The sequence below is a fragment of the Lepisosteus oculatus genome, chromosome 7 (assembly GCF_040954835.1).
Source record: "Lepisosteus oculatus isolate fLepOcu1 chromosome 7, fLepOcu1.hap2, whole genome shotgun sequence".
NCBI classification, from domain to species: domain Eukaryota; kingdom Metazoa; phylum Chordata; class Actinopteri; order Semionotiformes; family Lepisosteidae; genus Lepisosteus; species Lepisosteus oculatus.
The window spans coordinates 41990293-42015419 of NC_090702.1; the positions used below are offsets into that span (position 1 = coordinate 41990293).

Here is a 25127-nt window from a genome sequence, read left to right on the forward strand (position 1 = left end):
AAAAAAAACCAAGGCATCATGAGAAATGTGCAAAAACTCAGACGGGGGTAGGGAAAATATAGAATTATCTCTGTGCTGAGTTGCTACAACTCTTTAAATTCAATTAACTTTCACAGGAGAGAGGAGCTGTGTCTGGCAGAGCCACTGAAGACCAGAACACGCAAGCGGGCTGTGATTTTAATACGTAAACCTGTTTACGGCAGATTCGAATTTTCGGCTTCAAACGCGAACAGATGTAGATGTCCATGATTATTCCAGCTCCATCAGAACCCTGTTTAGTCAATTAAATCCCATGTTTCAGGACATTTTAAAAGAACAGTGTCTGCCTGGAAGGTCATACCAATGTAAGATTGAAACATATTAAGTCACACACCTTTAAAGTCTAAATTAAGGAAAAACATGATGATTAAATTACCATATAATTAAGTTAATTCCTTCAGTTGCTATTACAATAACAATTAAGGTTGTGAAACAGAATTTAGTTTTAGGCATTACGTGTATAATTAACATTGTATACTCCATGTACAATGGGCAAATGTGACTTCACCTTAGAATACATCTGTATTCTTCTGAGCTAATTGGACCAAATGGCCTTATATGTAAACCTTATGTTCTTATGCTTAATCTTTTTCTTCTTTTGAAGTGTTTATAAATTAAGTCTTTGACCTCAGAGCCAAACCTGACCGGGCCGCCACACATGGGCACAGCAGTTATCCGCCCACCCTCCCCTTTTCTAACTGCTTCATCCAATACAGGATCGCCGGAGAGCCGGAGCCTATCCCGGCACGCAGGAGGGGACACCCGCCCCTCGCAGGGCACACTCGCACCAGAGCCAGTCTGCCCAGGAGCCAACCAACCTGCCAGTATTTCTTTGGACTGTGGGAGGCAACCAGCGCACCTGGAGGAAACCCACACAAACACAGGGACAACATACAAACTCCACACAGACGGCACCCCAGGTCTAGAGCCCAGGGCCCCAGCACTGCAAGGCAGCAATGCTAACCGCTGCTCAACCGTGCAGGTACAGCTGTTATATTTAAATTAAAATAATCCATCAGCTGCCAGGTATGCAGCTGCACTCTATATTATACATGTCATTTCCATCCGCCCCCCCCAGAGTTTTATTATAGGAAGAAACAGAACGCAACAGAGAATCTAATCAGCCCCTGGGGCTTTGGCACACTGATTACAATATAGCTCTCCCTGTCGTCACCTGTTAGCATCATAAAACCCGCGCAAGACAAGCTCTTCTAACAGAAGTCAGGCTGACTGCTGGAAGGGAGACAATCTTTCTTGGGGGCATGCCAGCGAAGTCATCACCCATCCCTGTAAGCAAGAGCTGACAGAGATTGACAAGAACTATTCTCCAAACCGATATTAACTTTACCGTCTACATCTTGGAGGTCTTCTTTCTGCATAGCTAGAATTATTCTCTCTTACTACCTACATCTTTCGGATGTTGAAAAGGGCAGTACATGGCTTGAGCCCGTAAAAACTGTTAACACTCATGTACTGCATTAAGACGGAGATCACTAAATGACAGAACCACATGACAAAATTAACCGACTCAATGTCGGTGCCTGCTTGCACAAAAAATCCCCTCCAAGTGTGTTTTCAAAATAAAAAAAACGGAATTTCAAACTTCGGTTATTTATAGTACGCTGCTTCTAGATCACCATTTTGCAAATTGAAACTTATATGGGTTTCTGGTTTCTTTCAGTACTAGAACATGGTGGCGGTGGATCTGGTAGAAGGAATGTAGGTTAACTATTGTACCCGAATTTTAAATGATCTGTTCTGAACACTGATTTACATTAAAATTAACCGTAAACTGAACTAAGTGTTTGCATGAGGGATGCGATTCCACAAGGGGTAGAGATGCTTGAAGAGAATCTGAAGAAAAACTACACTTCCCCCCACCTCCGCAGCCACCCCAGACAATATAACTAGAGGCAATGGGTCAGGCAGGGAGTGATTCATAACCCTTTCTGTACCATGCTGGGGGTTAGCCAGACTAAGAGCCCGGAGAAAGAAGGCTCAGAAGCCCTTGTTTGTCATCTTGGGCCGATGAAGAAAAGAGATTTGTAAAGCACTGTCATTTTAGTGGCTACTGTAAACGTGAATGAGAGAGTAATCTGTTTTTTTTTCCCCAGAGGCAGACTGACTAAACAAGATAGTGGAAGGGGACCTGAAATAACCAAGTGTTCCAAATATACAGTCCTTTTGATCCATTAGTGTCATGAACTTTGTAAGCACGCTTATAATTAAATACCATGCACACCAATTAAAGGGGAACTGCAGTCTCAGTTTCTCAGAACGGTTATTAAATTTCAGTAACAATATTATGCATTGATGGGATAGAAAAAGTTGACAAATTTCAAATTAGGTACAAAACCGTGAACTTTGTAAAAGTACTGTATGGTCACCACGTTGTCGAGAGTTTGCATGAATTGTGCCGTGAAGCTGATGTTCCTAATGACTAATGTAATGTGATAAAAGTGAATATATACAGGTCGTGGTGCAGATATTTCACCACAGAAACATTCCAACGTGATCTGCATGCACATTTAATAAGTAGTATTTGTCAGCAACACTGTCTCAAAAAGAAATGTACTCACAACCCTGCTTTTTACAATGTTATAGGGCTGCCTTACCTTACCAGATGTTTTGTTGCCTCATGATGAATCACAGAATATGTCGCTGCGCATACCTGGAAATTTTGTGATGTAAAATGGAGGTTTTTCACGTTACCGTGTACACTTCACTTTCATCACGGTTTGAAATGCTCACATCGATGCTAATTCTCTTTAACCTCAAACTGTAAAAAACAGTGTTGCTGTTCCCATTCAAAATTTTCCTCAATAGTATTTTTAAGCCCTTCTTCCTACACCAGGCTTATAAACCCTGGCTTTCATGAGCTCCCTCACAAATGAGCAGAAATGCACTGCTCCTGTTTTGAGACCTCATTTGTCAAACAGCTCTGTAAATGCAAACCTCCGTGTGGCTCTGTTCCACAGAAGACAAGTGGGCATAAATTAGTACAGTGTAAATACATTAGCACACATTTAATAATCAAATTTAATCATCATAAAATAATTTAACAACAAAAAGGCCCAATCCTCTTTTAAAGAGCCCTCTTTTTAAGAGTGTCGGTATAACTACTTTCCATTTTAAGTTTGGTTTTCAGTGCTGCTAATAAAGGGACCTGTTCTGTTTTATGATGCAAATTATTTCTCCATTACCCTTTAATTTCCATTATACAATGTAGAGGGGAATGACACCTTTTTAATGCTTCTCTAAGAACCATCATCCCATTAAGAAATAAATAGTCTTATCACTGTACATCAATGATATGCTTCAATCGTTTTGAAACAATACTCTATTGTAAAGCAAAACTATAATAAGTTCAGAAACAGGGCAGAGACGCTATGTGGCTGTTCACTCAGCTATCAGATTTTAAAATCTAACATGTTTGCATAGTACTAAAATGTTTTACAGAAGGTACAGAAAAATAAAGATAAAAACCTAAACAAAGCATACAAAATATTTTGTCATTTAGAATGAAATAGTGTGCTCTCCACTGAAACACGGCTTGTAATGAACAGCAAAAAATAAATTTAATTTATCTGAATAGACCAAGCCAGAGCACAATTCCACAAGCAGCGGATATAAAAATAAATGTTATGACCTTCCCTTTAACATTTAACCCGAGATCAGTGTGACTCCTTTCAGGACTAACACATCACCAAACCAGAATCTACCACACATGTAATCCACACAAATACTATCCACATAGAGCACATGATACTCTTCACTTAAATACAGCTTCCTGTCCCTCTCTTGTCTGTAGATCTTGGGACTTCATTCCTTTCTTTCCTTCATCCCTTTTAAGCTCTCCTATTCTTTGTTGTAGAATGTAATTTCAAGTAAAAAAACGGGTGGCGTTTCCTGCATTTGAAAATGCTTGCTCCTTGACTGCTTTTTAAACAGTTGATCATGTTAGCTGAGAGCAATGCCTTTATGTGGCATTTAGAGAAAATATGGCCTCGCTGCTGAGTGTTATTAAGTACAGTGATTATATTAAGGGTACTACAATAAAACTGTTTTAAAAAAAAGACAAATGAGCACTAACACATGCTATTGTCTAACAATATACTGCAACGCAAAACAACAACTGAAAACAATACATGGTCCTGCATTTCCAGCATAATTAGTGTTGTTCTGAAAGAACAATAGCTTAGAACTGCATTATGCAAAATAAAAGCAGAAAATGGAAATCCAAAAACATTACCCAGAATTATGGGAATAAGAATTTGAATTAGCCATGGTTGTTTTACAACACATACAAGTCTTACTGAAACATCCAAATAAACAGACTTCATTTTTCATTTCCTTTTTATTCTACAATAAAAACACTGTTGAGGCCTCTTGCAGTAGTTCACTTGACAAAGCTAGATGTCATTTGGCTTCCTGAATGTATCTTATGCCAGTAAAATGCTAAACAATAAGCTGTTAGTTTCCAGAGGACGTAATGTTAAGCGGCTCTGCCTGCTTCATTGTTAACACGCTCTCAAGGCCATGGTATTAATTCTTATCAAACGCTGGGAGGAGGAAAATGAAATGGTTGTCATAGTGTGTTTGAAAACAACCTGGTGAACAGATTGTCTAGTTGAGTCCGTCTTATACAGAGCTCTTACACATAGATAAGATACAAGAAAAGTCTTTCCTTTTACAAATTCCTTTCATAAAAAATAAAATAGCAAAATGTCAGGTCCTGCTTCAGTGTATACCTTCTGAACGTGTACGTGAAATGCAGATTTTACAATGCTTTATAACTTTTTAACAGTTCTGTAGTATGAAAGCATATTTTATATATATATAGTGCATGCATACAAATTCTATACTGTACGATCACAAAGTACAAAGTGTGCATGGTGTATGTACAACTTTCTACTATGAAAATGTCCTAAAGGCATACAGGTACAGCTGGTTAAATTTGACAGCAGCATACAGGGTAAGCTTGTAGTTCTGCAGTAGAAAGATGGATTACGTATATAGTTAAGCATTAACAAGGGAGCAGACACTGTGCCATATTAAAGAATCACAAAATTTTGACTACAAATTTAAAATGTTCAACCAAAGGTTGAGCTGTGTGCGTGTGTGTTTGGAAGTAAAGCTGCCAGTGTGGAAAATCAAATGTTGAACAATGCACAGTGTTACAAATTGTGACAAAAAATACAGAAAATGTGTTCTTTTTTATGTTTCAAGTCTTGCACTCAGTAGACTGTAAGTCTTATTGCAGTACACTCTTCTCTTCAACGTGTATTGGGAAATTTCATTTGATGCTTAATTTTCTAAACTCCTAAAAGCAATGTTTTACTTTCAAACTTAAGATGGAGAATCACAGATGCAAGGGGTAAAATCTAGCCTTTTCAGAAGCGGCATTTTTTTACGTCACTGTCTTAGGAAGGCAAGAGAAGTGGGGAATGAAGGCTGACTCTTCAGCCTTCAGTCCTCATCTCGGCTCCCGACCAAACCATACAGCCAACCACCCAGTCAACTCTGGATCTCCAGCACTTGTAGCCATTTAAACTTCCTTCCTGTGGGAGGAACATAATTAAAAGCATGCTTCTATAAATAAAAGCATTTACAGTAACAAGCTCCAGAAGTTAAATGCATGTCACTGGATTCTCAGATTTTTCGCACAAACACATGAACAAAAAATTGTTAAAGGGCACAACATAAACATGCTGAAAGCTTTGCTCCCCAGCATTATGTATTAATCGTGCCCCTATATAAATACAGTATTTCAATTAGTTGTGAATAAATAAAGTAAAAAGGCACACCTTGTTGTACCAAGTATAAGTTTTTACACAATGCTAAAATTTAGTTTCCAAAATTCCTTTTCATTATTTGAAATCAAAACAATAATTCACAAATTTTAGACATAATGCAGGGAAGCATAATTACAATTATGTTTACTGGAAAACGTGAATGTCTCACTGCTGTTCAGCATGCCATTTAAATTACTTTACCTGTACAGCTGAATTGAAAGAAGCTGCCTATATAAGACTTAAAACCTGATGTCAATACAAAATGTATAGCGGACAGTTCTTTAACTTCTTTAACCCCTCCTTACTCCATACAAGCACTTATTTTAGTCCAAATATCTCAGAGCAGGATGGAAAAACTGCTTGTTAAGAGGGCAGTTTTGCTGAGAGTTACAGGCCGTCTCAGAGCCAGTGGTGGAGCAGGGAAAGAGCTATATTACAAAGGGACAGAAACAGGAAAAGGTGGCAAAGACAGCAAGTGAAAGGAGGGTCAGATCCATTAGGAAAACAACACCGAACTGTACACATATGAAAGAACTCAAAAGCACAGAGGAAACAAACTCACAGCACGTTTCTCTCTATATATACTGTTTACACACTCATATGAATAAAAAAACACTTTTAAGCAAAAATAGCAAACATTCCTATGCTAAGTTACTGTACAAACTTTCTAAAGTAGTGATGCACAACTGATCTATAATTCTTTAAGAACAAAATACTGTAAGTTTGGGAGAGTACCTACTGCAATAATTAAACCTTAGACATTTATGATCCATTAGATACTATTTTTACTAAATAGCCAAAATCACTTTAACGTGTTAAAAGGACCAAACCAAAAAACAAAATTTCAGCTCCAGTCCATACCTCAAAGCAGATTTTGCAAAAAAACGTTCTAAAAAGAGAAGTTAGTAATGTGCTACACATCAAGCATGACAAATTCCTCAACCTCAAAAGGAGAAATGCAGCTCAGGGCTTACATTGTAGTAAAGTAGGAACTGTACCAAATACACATCCTTGTGCAGTGTAAACAGAAGTCACAAGGCAATCTTGTATATGAATTGAGTAAAATGGTTACTGCCACACCTAGTTGTGCAAAAGTCATTAAATTAACAACATCCGATGCTTTGAAAAAAACAACAAAATATTTAATCTCTCTGACAATAGTGCATCTGTAGTTTCTTTCAAAGCACTGAAAGTCACATGGGATAAAAACTTTGAGGGGACTGAAAAGGCTGAAGTACACACAGGTAAAACTTGACTGTTTTGATTAACTTGTCTACAGACAAGCTTGGAAAGAATGGAAATAATTTCTTTTTAACAAACTGAAGACATACAAGACACTGACATAAAACTCTTCTTTGGTTGGGTATAGTTGAGAAAAAAATAATATCAGAACCAAACTACAGTCTGTTTTTAATCCTTAAATAAGAAGATTTCTGGGCTAGTCATAGTCAAAGAAATTCAGACAGCTGAGATCACACTATAATGCTGCCTGCTGCACCTACATTAAAGATGCAATACACCGCCGTGCTTAACCGCTAGTGTTACATCACCTGATCTGTATAATTTTACTAGTTGTGACGAGATGTTTGCTCTTAATAACCAGATATCTGTTTTATATTTAAATTATATTTTGTTTAAAAATCTTGCTATACTGAGAAAATTTGCAAATGAGTGAAGGTCATTTGGCCCATCTTGGTTCTTTTTTAGTTTAGTAACTAAGAGAAGTAAAAAAAAATATCTAGCAGTTTCCTAAAGAAGTCTAAGGTTTGGCCCCAACCACCTGGCTAAGGCCTGTTCCAGACTCCCACGACTCCTTGTGTAAAGAAGGCTTTTTTCCTTTTCCCAGTCCTATTTCCAATTGTGATTCCATGTCCTTGTTTTTCTAGGGAATTTAAAGAAGTCCACTGGGATGACTATACTACCTCTAAATCAAGTCTGTTCTTACTCACTTGTTATACTTGAAGAGTATTAGATCCTTTAACCAGTCCGTACATGATAATCATGATAACCTCTTGAGACAAAGAGTCATTCTTCTTGTTCCGTAATTTTACAGATATATCCTTTTGGGGATGTCCTGACAAAAACGAAACTGTATTCTAAATGACATCATACTAAAGCATTAACAGGCTCAAGCAGAACTCCCCTTGACTTTACCATTTGTTTTATTATTTTACCCACATAGTTATGATGAGGACAAAGAGGAATCTACTGTATGTAAAAGCTCAAAATGTATTTCTACATACCTTCTGCTCAGTACCATCTATCCTTCACTATGCACATGCCATTGTTAAACTCCATTTGTCAAGAGCCTGCCCAGTGCATGAGATTGTTATTTGTTTTGTCTGTCCCTTTTTCTGAATTGTATCATCTGGGAATTTTAACTAGTCGACCATTTATACCAGAAAAAAAATGTTGCTATGTTCCAGAGCCCTTAACTTCATAAGTACAGATTATGCCGGTTAAAATGACTTTTAGTTTATGACGTTTAGTCTTTGTGCATTAATTAAGTTTAATTCCTACAGCTTTCAGTTTTAAATTTACCCTTCTATGTATGAAGGACCTTATCAAAATCATTCCGGGAGGAATCTACAGTAAATATACTCACCATACCTGCTTATTTTTCAAAGAACTCTAGTAATCAAGTTAAACAAGACTATTTTTCTAAATCCATGCAGGCAGACTCACAAAAGGCCATTACTTTGCCAAATATTCATATTTTATGACACAGACGGAACAGGTGTATGAGAGAAAGAAGTTAAGAGTCAGCAAAGACTGCACAAAACGAATACTAATGTTTCCAGTAAAAACTACATCTACTTATATTAATTTAATACAATATTCTTTATCATCTTAATATAAATTTATACTCTAATTTATATTTCTCAGGAATTAGGTTAAGGAATGAAGTGGTAGATCACTCATTTGTTTAAGGGTCAGGTCTTCCAGATGTGTTCACGGTTTACACAACAACAGAAAATAGCAATTCAGTGGGAACATTTGCTACATCTTTTAATCTTATCTGCAGAACCCCCATACACTCAAATGCATTGTGTACAATACTATTTGAAGAGAAAAACAGATACATATCTGGCACTGAGCAGATTACTGTATAAAATCCATCACTACAGGGCATGGTGTACACCTACAGTATGTGACCTTCACATGCGACCCATACTGACCATCAGATGTTCATTTCACAAAAACATAGAATTCAATATAATCTAATTTAGATGATTTTGTAATAACATCATTAGGTTATGCTCATGGCCTCAATATGTTCTGGTTATACTTTAGATTAAATTGCACAAAAAAGGTTTAACAGACCTTCTTTTTATCATCAATGTACTACAAATTGAAGTTAACTGTAGAATATTAACAAAACATCCATACTTAGTCAGGAGTGACAGTTTAGGTTTAGGCCACTGCTGTGATGCATTATTTATATTTTAGAAAACCCCAGTTTGTCATTACTATTGATTATATACTAAATACTTTTATGCAGAACTTAATCTAAAGCATTTTCATGCATCTCTTTAGAGGCCTTCATTGTGTTGTGTGGTACTTCATGAAGTGTGTTTAAAATGAATAACATTACCTGTTCAATATGTTTAAATAATTACCACATAAGCTTTGAGGAACTTGTGAATATCAGGTTTATACTCAATACTCTGCTTTCATATTATTCCATTACAATATCCCTAATGTCTCTTTATAATTTCACTTAAAACTAAATATTTTGTTTTTCTTCCGAGCTCTCCAGCAGGGTACTTAAGATTGTTTTGAAATAACATCTAAATAATACATAATAATACATAGACATAGAGGGTTGGGGTATTCAGTGCCTTTCAAACATATTCTGACCTTTCCTTTGTGAAATGACAAAATGATTCACAGGTATTTTTAATTCAAAACATGAATGCTCAACAGTAACAGTGTCACTAAACATTACAGAGAAAATAAAGAAACTGAAAATTGTTGAGCATTCAGATAAGGTCAATATTTGATTGAAGTGCCTTTGGTAGCAATTACAGCTGCAAGTTTTTGGGGGGTAAGTCTCTATCAGCTTTGCTCTGACCTTGTTCTTTGAATTACTGTCATAAAAAGGTGAAATCATTTTATTCTGTTTAAGGCATGAAGAAAGTTTTCCCCTGAAACTTGTCGGTTCTTTGCTCCACTTACAGCACATTCCCATCAGTCCTGACAAGCTTGCTTGGGGGGGAGCAGAAGTACAACAGAATGCTGCCACCACCCTGCTTGACAGTAGGGAGGGTGTTGATCGACTGATGCACTATGTTGGGTTTGAGTCAATTATAGCACTTTGCATTTAGACCAAAAAGTTCCAACTGAGTCTTGTTTCCACACAAGACCATTTACCACATTTGCTATATCAGTTATCAGTCACTTTGTTGCAAACTCCATGTGGGACTTGAGGTGAGTTTTCCCCTCTGCCATACACGCCAGCTTTGTGGAGTGGTGGGATATTGTTGACGCATGGACATTTTCTCCCATTTCAGCCACTGAACTCTATAACTCTTTCAAAGTCACTGTTAGTCTCATGGTTTCCTTCTCACCTGGCAGCTCAGTTTAGAGGGACAGCATGGCCAAGGCAGTGGCTGGGTGGTGTGGAATCTCAATAAAGAGCTGAGTTACCATGCTCAAAGACATATTCAGTATCTCTGAATATTCTATAACCTTCTCTTGATCTGTGCATTCATGAATTGTTTTGATTTCTTTTCGTACTGAAAGCTCCTTGGACTTCATGGTTGAGTCTTTGCTAGAAATTCAAAAGCTGACTGAAGGACTGTACAGAGATAGGCATGTTCTTCTGAAATCATGTGCACCACTATTACTACACACAAAGGCCACTCAAACTGAGTAATTTTGCACTTCTAAATTAATTTAAATATGCACAATACAGAGCTTGAATGGTCATGCAATTGTGACATTTCCATTTTTCCTTAATATGATCCATTTACTTTTTTCCGTTTTTATTATTCAGGTACTTCAAAATGTCATAACTGCAAGCTTTACAGCAACAAAATGTGAAAACTGTGCAAGGGATATGAATACATTTTTAGTAGGCACTGTATGTGATAATCACACGCGATTTTCTTAATTGTACAATTTTAAGTCTCCTATGTCCTATTTAAGAGTCCTATGAGTTCAACAGGTAAGATTACTTCTGACATACCAGACATAAAGCCATACAAAACATATTAATAAAGGCTAAAGATAATATAATAACAGGTGAAGAGGAGCTATGCCAATCCTCGATTTTTTTTCTTTGTGAAAGGTATTGAAAAAGTACTCTTCCATCTTGTAAATTCCATAAGGAAAAAATCAAAGTCTTCCAGTTACATCATCTAAGGAAGGGATAGCCTGAATGTAGTGCGATCATGCAAGATTAACTATACTTCTCACCTCACCAAAGCATTTTAAACGTATAGCAAAATCATCCGAGAACTGTCCTTAATCTCATTACTTCTAACACTTCTAGTAAGATGCTTTCATCTTACTTCTGTGTGCTTAATCCCACAGAAGTAATAACCTCAAATTATTAAATAAATGTTCAGATACTACATTATAATTCAATTCCTTCATACATAATGAACTGGATTAGAAGTGTGTTAATTTTACCTTCAGGCAAATTAATTGTGTTCTATGCATTTTAACTCCCCTGAAAACTATCCCATTGGAAAAATACACACAAAAAAGAAAGCAGTAATCTTCTCTGATCCTGTTTAAGTTAAAAGGCAACTGACCTTGAAACACGTGTGTTTATACGAAACTAGTGTCCTAAGCACGTTTCACACAGCAGATATGTTTGCTTTTCCTTAGCGGAAGCACTATTGCACAGTAAGAAGAATTGTCACGGGGAATCAATACATTCTTTAAATGGCTTTTGCTGACTTGACATTCCCTTCATTTAGAAAGAACAAAAAACAGTTGCTGCAGCAAGAATCGACAGAACCTAATAACATAGCAATGGCTCCTTAATATTAATGCACAAAATAAGAGGCTTCAATGGTATAGATTAGCACTTTAATAAAACAAAACCAAGGGCTTAAACAGTAACTTTTACCTCTGTAAAACTGCTTCTGCCAAGAAAGAATAAGGCTTTCAATATTTTTGTTAAACTGACTTTCAGTTTAGCAAAGAGCTTCAAGAGAAAGCATACATGTATATTAAATTCAGTAGACTTTGAGGAAGAAACATATAAAAACTATAAAAAGAAAAAAAAATCACTTGTATTATACTGACTTTATTCATGACTAAAAGTAAAGTCTACACAGGGCAAATAGAAGTTAAAATGTAGACAGTGAACACCTGGAGTTGATGGTCAGAAAACCCACATGCCTCCAACAGCAGAGTTTAGAGAGCTGATGGAAGGAAAATATTTACGCAATAAAGCACTTTCAGTCTCACACCATCTGCCACACCAGGCAAATGCACACAGATCATCATAATCACTAATATTTCTTTATTTTTCATTTCAGTCTGCGAGGACTGTATCAGTCATTCACTGTACCACAGGTAAAATGTACTCACTCATTGTCGAAGGCGTTGAAGTGTACAGACCAGCTGAGGTTTCATACGGTAGTTGTTAACAGGACACCTCATAGAGGCACACATGACCTAAATAATACAAAATAAGTTGCATTAGAACCTCATAATAACAGAAGAATTAACATTTGTATAGTTTTCCATCCCAAAAAGATTTACATGCCGAACTGTCGTGCAGCCCATACCTGGATGACTCATGGCACTCATAATGCACCAGCAGTCCTATCAGACAGCAGGATAAGTGAGAAATTACTTCACCAGCTGAATTAATAATAATAATAATAATAATAATAATAATGTTTCTTTATTAGCCCAATACAATTTCTTGCATTAGGAATTCGTCTTTTCGCATACCCCAACTTTTCCCCATGGAGACACAGACAGGGAGAGAAGCTTGGGGTCAGAGCGCAGGGTCAGCCATTGTACGGCGCCCCTGGAACAGTTAGGGTTAAGGGCCTTGCTCAGGGGCCCAATGGAGTGGGATTCCTCTGCCAGCCGCGGGATTTGCACCGGCAACCTTCCAGTCACAGGGGCAGATCCTTAGCCACAGAGTCACCGCTCCGCCCAGGGGGGGAATTCAGATAGGCTAGATTTTGAAAGCCCAAAGTGGAATTTGGCCAAAACAACATGGTAACACTACTATATAGTGCCATCAGGACATTTAATACCCAAGTGGTCAGAATCTTGTTTCCATGTCTCATCCAAAGAAGAAAGGATGGCACTTCCTGTAGCACAGTGTTCTTGGAGATTATGGGCCCCGAGATAAGTCTTCCACCAAATTGTCCACTAACGACACTGACAACACTTCTTTGGTAGGCTTCCATTCCACTTCTGGCCAGGGCCAGCTCAATTTAGCTGCTTATCCGATGAGATGAGGCTGCAAGTTGACAACACTGTACAATACAATCCTAAATAACAGGATCGGCTGCACAATAAAATCTTAAATAAGGAGCTACTTCCGGTAAGCCCACCTGGAAACAAGCTTCTGTACAAATTTACGATGCTCAACGCACTCAGAAGAATCTTGAGGACTGCACTGCAGGTCTTATTGTCAATACAAAACTATAAACACGACACTGGTTCCAGCTTCTTGTCACGGTTTCCCATCCTTTCTTCCCACTCACTACCCTGTCTTTCGCTGCAGGTAGCTGTGTTGCTTTCAAGTGACATCTTGCCATGGTGTGAACAGGTTGACACATGTGATGACACTGACTCATCACCAAAGACCGTAGAGATCAAATGCAAACCCTGGAATCTCCACATATACATTTTTTTTTATTTTGGAAAACGTACGTAAGGTCTGAACCCTGATGTTTGACCTCTTCAGATATCGTAGAATCTCATTGATAAAACTTAGTTTTATCAATGACCCCGGCGTCCTGGCCAAATTTCCCATCGGCCTTTATCAATCATGGCCTCCTAACAATCCCCCCCTCTATAAATTGGCTAAATTACTCTGCTCTCCTCCCCACTGATAGCTGATGTGTGGTGAGCGTTCTGGTGCACTATGGCTGCTGTCGCATCATCCAGGTGGGTGCTGCACATTGGTGGTGGTGGAGGGGAGTCTCCATTACCTGTAAAGCGCTTTGAGTGGAGTGTCCAGAAAAGCGCTATATAAATGTAAGCAATTATTATTATTATTATTATAGTCCTGCAGACTGTGTTCTTCTGCTACTAGTTATGTTACACTCTGCCCACTTACATTAGCACTGGCTGATCCTCTTTTTCTTGACATGCAGTTTTAGTGCCTCTTTATATTGATTTGCTTGCTTTTTTCTGTTGGCCTTTACATTGCTCTTTTGAGTAACAGCTCTCTTCTAAAACTAGGAAAATAAACTACGGAACCATCACCCTGCTGCAGTACAACAGAAGAACATAATTCATGACAATACTGAGCAGCTTCAACAGCAACGTACCTGGGCAGAACACATCTATAGTATTACTGCTCACTACATTATAGGAACTAAATCAGAGCAGCCTGCAGGCTAAGTTACAGCTCCTTCTGTTATTATGATACTGTTTACCCTGGCTGCAAAGCATTAGCTGTGGTAGGATCAGCAACATCATGAAAAAAGGCAGTCAAAATATTTAAAAAAAAAAAAAGATTTGCACATGTCTAAATGCTTCAAAAACGGAGTTCCATGACAAAATGGGTAAAAGAAACAACAGAGGATCCGTAAACGACCAAGTAAAAAGATGGCAATCAACTTCTTGTTTATCATAATAAACCTTATGGGTCAAACATTTCACCGCAACTTTGAAACCTTTTCTTTAAAGCGCAGCTCCACTGCAAACATTTAAGAGCTTACAAATTCACCTCAGCTCCTGCCTAATGTGCACAACCTAATCATTTAGCTCTCAAACATGAGTGCTGAGAGCAGTTGGCTGTTACAAAGTAGTAAATAACTATAATTGCATGATGTGGTGGGCCATTTCCTTGCTGATGTATGAGGATGAAAGGTCAAAATAGTGTGGAATTACCCTACTGGCTGCTTATAATGAATGGTACAGAACCAAAATTATCGGCTACACCAAAATTATCTGCTGCTCCAAGATCACTGTGACTTTATATTGGGGAATCACTGACTCTATGCAAAGTGTTCTATTTTTAACCTACCTTATGAAAATAGTCTTCAAATGCTTGCAATTTACAGTTTTACTAAAAAATTAAATAGTTCCAACAATAGCCCTATTGGTAGACCTCATACAAACTAAACTGATGTGCATAACCCCAGAAAGAAAAAATAACAGCCCAAAGATAACTGTTTTTTTTATGGCAGTTTATTAACACTTTTTACAAACTTTGGCTAAAGAAGCTAATGGTTAAGCCATTTCTATTGTAAGTGAGTTTGTATGATTATATTTCTAAAGATATCTGCACTTTGCTACCCTTCCCCCACACACCTCTGCTCTCTGCAATGGGATTGGAATTACATGATGTGCTTAGTGTGAAGTGCAATATGCCGTATTCATTATTTTAATAGTAATGTAAGGGAACCAGAACACATTTTAATACAGGGTTTAAGATTGGGGGACCCAAGAGTTAAAAAGGTTAGAAAACAATAACATAGCACCATAAATTTGATTCTAATGTCAAAAGCGCTTTCCTTAAAAATTCTGAAACTCGCATGTAAAAAGTCTCACTGGGCAGGTTATCCTTACAAGAAGCTGGGCTGTTTTGTTGCCACTTTACAAAAACCTACAGGCCCTGCTCATCTGACAAATAGTGGCAAATCCTTCACAAATGCAAAACGTAGCCTCTAAAACGTTGTGGATCAAGACAAATATTGCTCCACGTCTTCTTTTAAACGTGTTTAATTACTCTATTGTTGCCTTTCACGCTGACCCAGAGCTGAAATATTCTTCAAGCTGCTAGTGCAGCTGAACACATAATAGGGGGAAAAAAAATCTTTCAGCTGATCTTTTTAAATGGAGGTCTAGGCTGTTCTCTCATTGTCAGGCTGATTTCAAGCCTTGAATTTGGCAGGCATCTGCTAGTTTCTGACCTCTGGGTAAAAGTAACAACATAATGAAAATTCTTCTAATCCAATAAAAGTATCTTTCGTGGCTCATATGGTCAACACACTGTATTGCACTTTACGGTTATGGAGAGAAAAGGCAGAATCACTGTTTTCCTTCTTTGTAAGGCATTCCCTGCACAACAAGGGCTGGCTGACAGAGCAGATTTAGGTTTTTGTGTGCGGTCCATTTTTTCCATATATATATATATGTTTGCGTTAACTTTTGGTATAATTGGCAACAGAAACACAGACAGTATGTATCCATTTTCTGGAAATGGAGATACATATATATGAGAGGAAGAAAAAATATTTATACTAACAAAGGATTTGAACAAGATACAGTGCACCACATGATCACTGACTTGCTCACAGTCTTTATGGGAAGCCTAATGTAACAGTTTTAATAACATAGAGACTTAATCTAATTAAATAAAAAAAAACAAAGAAACATGAAATCTTGCTGAAATTATTCACTTTCCAATGGACAGCCTCTTTTCTATGCATGACCCGGCAAAACGCAGTGCTAATTCCCTGTTTAAACTGAGCTGCTATATTCATTACCTGGGGCAAAGTATAGTGGCCTCCAGATTTATTCCTACCTCCAATGAAAATAGAACAAAATACTATATAGCACGATGAGTTACGGATTGGATAATGTTAATAGTGCCCCAGAGAGCAAAGTTATATGTATCAGAAATAATTAACTGAAATCCGGAAAGCTCAATAGTTACATTTAATCACCCCTGTAAGTGCGTATTCCTTTAAATAAAACCCCCAAAAGAAATGTGGGATAACATTCTGATCTTTGGAAGTGTAATGCAAGCCTCTGAGACTGTATCGAGGCCTGTGAAATAGTTCTGTTTCTCTGGGGTATAAAGGGAGCCATCTTGTAGCATGCATCACCATGGTTAAGGGCAGAGGACTCTCTGGAGACTGTAGGCAAACAGTCCCTGACCCCCACCCTCACACGTTGGAGGATGGCTATAAAAGGGTTCGCTATTTCCCACTGCAACAGCCATCACTAAGAAATGTAAAGCTACTGGTATAGAAGTAGCTTTACATTTACAAGAAGAACTGAGCGCATCTTTTCACCACAGGCCAAGAGACAAGTGGTTCGGAGACAAGCGGCGCCAGTAACACACACTCGCAACTTCAGGGTACCAAGCATCCAAAACTACCAGCTGACACTGCCTGCAAGCATGTGGCATTCATGGCAAGGGCTGCAAGAAAGAAGCATCTTCTGAGAGCGAACCACAAAAACAGGCTCGAGTTTGCCCAACTATACCCAAATGACAACCATTCTTCTGAAAGCGAGTAATGAATTAAAATTGGAATCAAATGAAAATTGAGATCTTCGGGCGCCCCAGTTTTCTCCTGCAGTTCAACAACATGTAGGTGTACTCGCTTCTGGGAAAACTGGTCCTAGGTGTGAGTGTGTGTGAATGTGTCTGACCTGTGAAGGACTGGCATCCTGTCCAGGGTGTATCCTGCCTTGAGCCTGTTGCCTGCTGGGATAGGCTCCAGCTCCCCCGTGACCCTGAATCCGAACAGCAAAGGATGGATGGACAGATGGCTAATTCAAGTTTATGTTTGCGAGATTTACTTTCTTTAACACCACTGAGAAAATGTCCATGGTGGAGGGACTGCGGGGTTGTTTTCTATTTCTTTTTGAAGATGGGGAGAATCATGAACTCCAATATTATTTTAATATTGTTTATATGTTTGGAAAGATGGATTTCGAACGATAAGGATGGATGCAGATGCACATTCATTTCATGTTATGCAGAACTTCGTGGATTGAGGAACTTATTTTATTTTGCTTGACCTACAACAACCTACAATAAACCCAAGCGACGTGCAGCACTTTCCAAGCAAAAACTGAAGATATCAGATTATCAAAATCAGACTGGATAAATCAGCGCAGCTTTCAGAAATATTGTGAAATAAAAACTCCGCAGCTATCGAGTCGATGAGTTAACAATCAGTTTTAGCAGCACAACGAAAATATTACACAACAAAGGAAATGCTAATCGTATATACATTTCATTATCAAAAACTACCCATAAACGGCCTGATACATTTACAGCTATTGTTTACCCATGTGGTAAACTCCGGGAAATATACGGGTTACGGCACATTACAATCAGAAATTTGCAGTTGTCTGCTGGGAAACATTTACGGCTTGTTTATAACGCAATTCTGTGTTAAAGCATCTCTGTACAAACAACATGCTTGGGTTAAGCCGCATTACCCCACAGGCTATATTGGATTGGGAGAGATACAAATGTACACCGACTCTAACCTTATTCACAGTCGGTCAATGGATGAACTATAGTTTTGAGTAGAAATAAATCTGGTTTCAATAACTCTTGTAAAATAACTTCAGAAAACACGCGCAGGTGCAATCACTACACAGCACAAGGCACGCAAGTACAACATTTCAAAAATATTGAATTGGAAGATCCAAATGTGCTCTCCTTTAAAATCGATCAAACCACTGAGAGCGAAAACCCAGCGACGTCATGTGACTGAAAGGACACTTCATCCAATCAGAAACTAGGAACGGCAGAAAACAGCCAATCAGCAGCCTCGGTGTGACTTCGGCACAGTCTGTCAACAACCAGGCTGCTGCGGGAGGCTGTCCGGGGGTTTGACTTGGTAGGCCTCAATGAATAGAAATTGCAAAGTTTGGCACAAATTAAAAATACTGTCCGACGCCAACAGAGTCCGCGGAACAACACATAAAATTCTGTCTCTCGTTCACACACTACTGATTCAGCAACACATTTTCATGTTTAAGTGTTTCCCAGGGGTCTTCTACTTTAAAAAAAAACTCCACCGTAGTTACCAATCATTGCTTTAACTCGCTGTTGTACAGTAAAAAGTTTACAGTTTGGAGATTTATTATGAATGGGGAAATGTCGGTCTTACCTTGTTCTAAACCGCAGGAATGCGTCTCGTTTACATTGCAAAGTCCGTTTTCTCAGAGCGATTTCTGGTGAAAATGATCATGATCCCGGACCAGGAAGTGGCTGACTCTCCCTCCTGGACTGAGCAGTTCAACTCCTCACTATGGAAACCCCCGCAGGGCGCTTTCACTCGATCCAGCTCCAGGTACGCGTAGTCAGACAGCCTTATCGCATCAGCCATGTTGGATCTAAAACGAGGTTGCAGCCGGCGGTTTCGGATGATGATTAACAAAATATAACAAAACACAAATGTAATGGGAAGAGTATTCAATTCCATAAACCACACTGTTGGATACACAAAATGCCAAATATAGTGCAGGATTCAAGTCATATAAGTATGTTCAGGTACATAAAACCCAGCATAAGGTGTGTATTAGAGACACACATTTATTCCTGTTGTTTATAGGTATTTTAACAGCTTACTCTTCAAGTTCTTCACAGTAAAATTAACACATTTGAATTGTCCCCAATTGTTAAAATTTGTTTGCTGGAATGTTTTGAAAAAAATAAAATAAAATCGAAGTCGTTTTCTGGTGAAAAGTCATTCGTGATGACTTCTTCCCACTTGCACCTTATTGAGAATGTTTGCACTTAAATAAAAATTATTGGATATTCTGTATGCAGAAATCAAAGCTAATAGTTCTGTATTGAACCTATACAATTAACTGCAACAACACAACCTCGTCTGTATTCTGTACTGAAATATGGGTAAGTTACCAAACTAGACTGAAAAACCATTAGGAGACCAATTATTCAGTAATAACCACCCGTGTAGCATGCTGAGAAGAAACATGAAAAACGATGTGCAGTTATTTGCACATCAATTTTCATGTTTCATTTTCATCAATTTGGGTTGTTTAATATGATGAGAATCGTAAACTGTCGAACAGTGTAAGTGTCAAGAAAATGTTTCCTAGACAAGGTGATGTAAAAGCTTTATCAACGAAAGCACAAAAACTTTAGGTTTATACAACGACAAAAAATACATAAACTAAGATGTATTAGAAGCTATATTCCATACTAAACAACAAAGTTTAGGAGAAAGGGGTTAAGGAAACATTTGTACTGCTGTTCCTGGTGTAATGCGGTAGAAAAGTCCAACGATTAAAAAAAAATGAAGAATAATCTTTTTATTTCATTAAAATTAATTATTTCAGGAAGGTGGAGTAAAATGTTATATTTAATAGGATAGAATAAATGTGTTGATTTCAATTACGCAAACCGAAAGGAATTTTGATTCGACTTGCATTGGATTGTCTTAAATGATCCTTTAAATTCCATTTATTCTAATAGCATAATACGTTCAATTAAAATATAAAAAAATAAAGTGAAACACTTATCCAAATCTCTTGAAAGAGCTGGGAAAAGGCTTTAGTTATGTTATATTCTCAAGTGAATTCTTTACAGCAGTAACATGCAGGTTTTCTGTTTATCCCAGAAATTGATTCAAATCACATTGCAAACTACAGGATGACTGTGCAGGGACATTTATCTTTGTGAGCAAGAAGCTTTTGTGTTGTTTATTTGCTCACAGAAAAAGCCCTAAAGACTACTCTAATTTCTTCCAGTGAAAGCTCAGGGATTTTCTTTGTAGCAGAGCCAGTGCTATTCCAACTTTTTTCCTCTGCCGTGTTCGATTCATGAGAGAAAGCTATACCAGCTACTTTTTTTCTGTCATTTTGTTCCATCTTTGTGGGTCATTATGCTAGTTTAATTAGAGTTTCTCAGTTCAGACAGGTTTTATAAAGGAAGTAGGGCTAGACTGAGGTCCAAATAAAACTCAGCTATTTAATTGCCAAACATGAATTGGGCAGTTGCTGACTGTCATTTTCAATATCGAAGATGTGATATTGAATAAGATGTGACGGTCTTGGCCATGATGACCAATCAAACAGGGTTCTGCTCACGATGGTAGTGTCCAAGTTTAGACCAGTGTGTTTTTTCTGCTGGAGATAAAGTTTTCACATACGTGTTTGACCTTTGCTGACTCACAGCTCCAGGGAGAAATTAAAAGAAAAAAGGTTTGTATTACTGAACGCAGCAGGACTGTAACCCTCTACATGAATTTTTCAGGCAAATCTGAGATGGTCATGCAACAAAATATTTCTTTTTTGGTTGTTTTGACATGGACTTATTCAAACTGATCTCACACTGTGAATAGTTTTATTCTCCTGTTGCTACTGTTAATGTTAAAATTTCCAGTTTTAATTATCACATCAGCATTTCTTCTGAGCCTTTTCAAGGATGAATTAAAGGAATGTACAATAGGTAAGTAAAATTATAATGGTGTCATCAACAGTTCAGTACAAAGCAGAACACTGAGTATTGCAGGCTTTACCTAAAACATCCTTTGCTACCTCTCAGTGGTGCGGCCTTGAGTCAAATCCAAACGCAGGGTTCTGTCTGTATGGAGTTTGAATGTTTTCCATGGGTTTTCACTGGGTACTCCAGTTTCCTCCCGTGTTCCAAAAATGTACTAGTAGGTTAATTGGATTCTGGGAAATTGGACCTGGTGTGAGTGTGTTTGTGTCTGTGTGTGCCCTGCAATGTACAGGGTGTACCCCATCTTACACCCATTGCTTGCTGAATCAGATACAGCACTTGGAAGATGGATGGCAAATTGAGGTTTTTGGCTATACTCTTCAGCATTATGTTTTTTTGAGTTTGAGAAATTGCCCACTGCAAAATGTGGTAAGCAACCCTGTATTGGACAAAGAGGTTAGAAAGTGGATGGATGGAAATAGTAAATAATACAGCAGGTAAAATGTCAGTTGGCTTTGTTTCCACTTAATTTCCAAGTTGGTCCTTTACGTTACCTGTAAAGTATCATTGAGAATATGGTCAAAAGCATTTGGTCCTGTTCAAAATCACCAAACTACAGTAGTTACGCTGCAATTAAGATTGCAAAGGAAGAAGAATTGTTCTTTCGGCTTTTTCATTTTTTCCACTTTGCTTCAGGCTCTACTAAGAGTTCATTGGAGAAATAGCAGAGACTTCATTGAATACTGATACTGTTTTGTTTGGCCAGGTGGTCCGATTTTTGGCCTAGCAGCCCAACTGGCCTGTATCCATCTGCGGCAACCCCTGCTGATATCAGTTTATGCAGATATATACCTATTTCACAACAATCTCAAAGGCAAATTTGCTGAGAGGAACAAAACAAGTTAAACTGCTTTACATTTTCAGGGGACAACACACCAATTAAACTGTGTCCTTTAGCTGTTCTATCTTCACTGTTTTCACATTTCAACAACAGTAATTGAACCGTGGCTTGACCTTTTAAATGTATATTAATTCAGTACTTTTAAAGTCCAATTTTGATTTAGATGTCCAATTTATTTTTTAACTTGAAAAATTCCAATCCTTTGTGTCCTTGGTATGTAAACTTGTAAGTCTGTCTGGTACAACTTAAACCTGGGGGCAGCGTAGCGTAGTGGGTAAACATTTGGTTTTGTAACTTGTGGGTGGTGGGTTCAGGTCCCCACTACAGATCTGCTGTTGTACCTTGAGTACTTTGACTCCTTTTCTCCAATAGACCCAGCTGTATAATGGGGTGGGGCAATAGGGTAATCAATGTGATGAACCAACATCTTGTCCACTTAACTCTGTGGAAAACAGGATAAGCTCTGGTCCAGTGAGTTGATGTGGTTCAGATATGAACATTACCTACATATTACTTCAAATACAGCTGTCATTATTTTTGTAAAGGCCTTTTTTGTAAACCCATTCTTGAGCACATTGGGCAGAGAACATTAAGAAAATAAGCAAATAATGTTCGTGCTGGGATGTATTCCCCACAAGAAAGAAGATGAGGCAGATGTCATCTGCTCTTAATTAATCCATCTATTAAACAGACAAACACAAGTAGTTACAATATGAATTAGCTTCAAATACCCCCAGAAGGGCTAGAAACTGCTTCTTGAAGGCAGGAGGAATATAAGAGCCCTGGGCCTCTTTGCACTTGACAGATTCTGATCTCTTTCTTTGCTGTCTTGCATTTGTCATGCCATTACAGATACTGCCACGGATGTAATATTGAACCCAGGTTATTACTACATAAATGAGTGACAAAAAATAATGTTTGGATCCAAATCTTTGTGGTTTCTGGACCCATAGGTATATTGTTATTGGAGAGCAAATTATTATTTTGAATTAAATTATTTTAAAAAACATATCAGGAAGAGCACTCTTAAGAAGAAATAATCAGAGTTTATAATGAAGGTTCTGATGAAATTCTGATTTCTGTCAGTCTTGGATATACAGTAAACACAGGCCTTTAGTCCTACATACTGTAGCCCATGTCTCTTTTTTTCGTATTATTGTGAATAACAAATACTGTTATCTTGCATGATAGATAATATGATATACAGTATACTGCATGTTATATCCTAAAGCTCTGTATTATTGCATTAGTGCATGTGGGGTCACTTGAATTTGCCAGGGAACCCACCCTTACATATTTTTGCCATCTTAATAAATACTTTTCTATCACAGTTGGGCTTCAGCTTTTAGTCCTGACCTGCAGTTACAGTACACAGTTTTAACTTTTTTTTTTTGTGAATCTGTGATACGGGAAAGCACATGCTGAAAGGTCAGTACCCAATTGTATAAATGAAATGGGTCCTGTCTTTTCCCTTTGATTTGTAGAAGTTCAGGAACTCTGTTGTGCATCAAAGAAAGCCTACAGAGTGAATCATACAGACAATTGACCGCATACACAGTATTATACAGTACTTACTGCAGTGCTGCAGTGCTGCAGAGACTATAGGAGGACTTTAAACTAGTCTGTATTTGGAAGGATGTTAACACTGGATTTATAGTCGATAGGTAATCAAATAAGCTGAATATTTTAAATGTGTTGTTCATGACTTTTTGTAAACATAATCATGGAAAATACCCAGATTGAAATGGCTTGCAAACCAGATTAGAGATGGGTGGCGAAGGATGGTATCTCTCAAGTAATCACACCTCATTTGTATTGCCTTTGAACTTTATATCTAATAAATACCTTGTGGATGTCTTTGTCATTTATTATTTATATCATTTCAACCTAATAATTAATGGGCTAGTTGGTCCTTTATACTGTCTTGTGATTTGAATCTTTACTTTATCTTAAAGGAAGTTTTACCAGAAAGGTTGCAGTTCATATCAATAAAGTCTTTATGTTACTGGTAATGCATAATTTCTGCATTGCACTATAGTCATTGATGAAAGGATGAATGGCCTTGTCTCATTTGTGCATGTCTAATGTTCTGCTGTTCATTATTGATGTAAGTGAACAGATTTCTAATATAATGAACTGGGTGCGTGTCTAGCATATACATCCTTAATTTTTATTGTAGCTATGATAATGAGAAATGCCAGTATATGATTTAAATGTTCCTTGGTCTACTTTATGTTTTTGATTTAATGCCTGAAATGTATGATAGACTGTGGGACACATGCTCTTTTTATGGACACCAAGTAAGAATTCTCAGTTCCCTTACATGTTCTGTTTAGTTATTCTCTTTATGACATATACGTATCTGTACTGCCACGCTGTAGGACGCAGCAGTAATGATTCCTAGCTCAAAATAAAGAACAGCAGCATCACCAATGGCAGTTCAGAGAAGTCGAAATACGTGTTTGGTTGGGAGACTCTTGTTGTAAAATCTTGTGAAATTTAAAATAGTTTCAACACTGACGAGTTTTACAGAAGATCATTTATACTGATTTATCCTACCTTCTTTCTTCCCCTATCAAATCATAAGAAACTTAAGAAACTTTTCACTAGATGGCAGCAAAGTCTGTTGTATTTCAGCAACAGCAACACACTACAGCCTCTGGTGTATCTAAAATGATCTGTTACCCTGTGTATAATTAGCCATATGATATGAAGGTCAGTTGCACAAAGTGCCTTAAATGGAATAGGCCTATATCAACATTACTAGATATCAAAGTTGTATTGTGAAGAGCAGTGATAGTAATGTCTTTGTGATTCTCTTTGTCATTTCAATTGGTAAGTGAGACATTTCAGATTAAGGTTATTGGATAGACTTCAGTGCTCAGCATGTAAGGTCACAATGATTCTGCACTTCAAGCTTCAAGGTGTTTGTTTCGGATGTAAAAATGGTTCCAGAAGAATTAGAGATGTAGAATTGGAACATTGTTTTAATGTTTTCCAATATGTTGCGTTTTTTGTTTTACTGTAGAGTTCACAGTTAAACGAACTCAAGTGTTCACTCTTCTGCTTAGTCTCT

At 37.7% G+C, this 25127-nt stretch overlaps 1 protein-coding gene across 1 annotated transcript in view; it reads right to left on the bottom strand.

Annotated features, from left to right (window-relative positions):
* Positions 1-19228, bottom strand: part of usp6nl (USP6 N-terminal like) — an 87275-nt gene extending 68047 nt beyond the window's left edge. The window contains exons 1-2 of the mRNA XM_015352406.2: positions 18851-19228; positions 12384-12470 (exon numbers count right to left, since the gene is read on the bottom strand). Of these exons, the coding sequence (XP_015207892.2) occupies positions 12384-12387 (4 nt within the window). The 5' untranslated portion in view covers positions 12388-12470; positions 18851-19228. The remainder of the gene's footprint in view (positions 1-12383; positions 12471-18850) is intronic.
* Positions 19229-25127: the final 5899 nt, after the last annotated feature.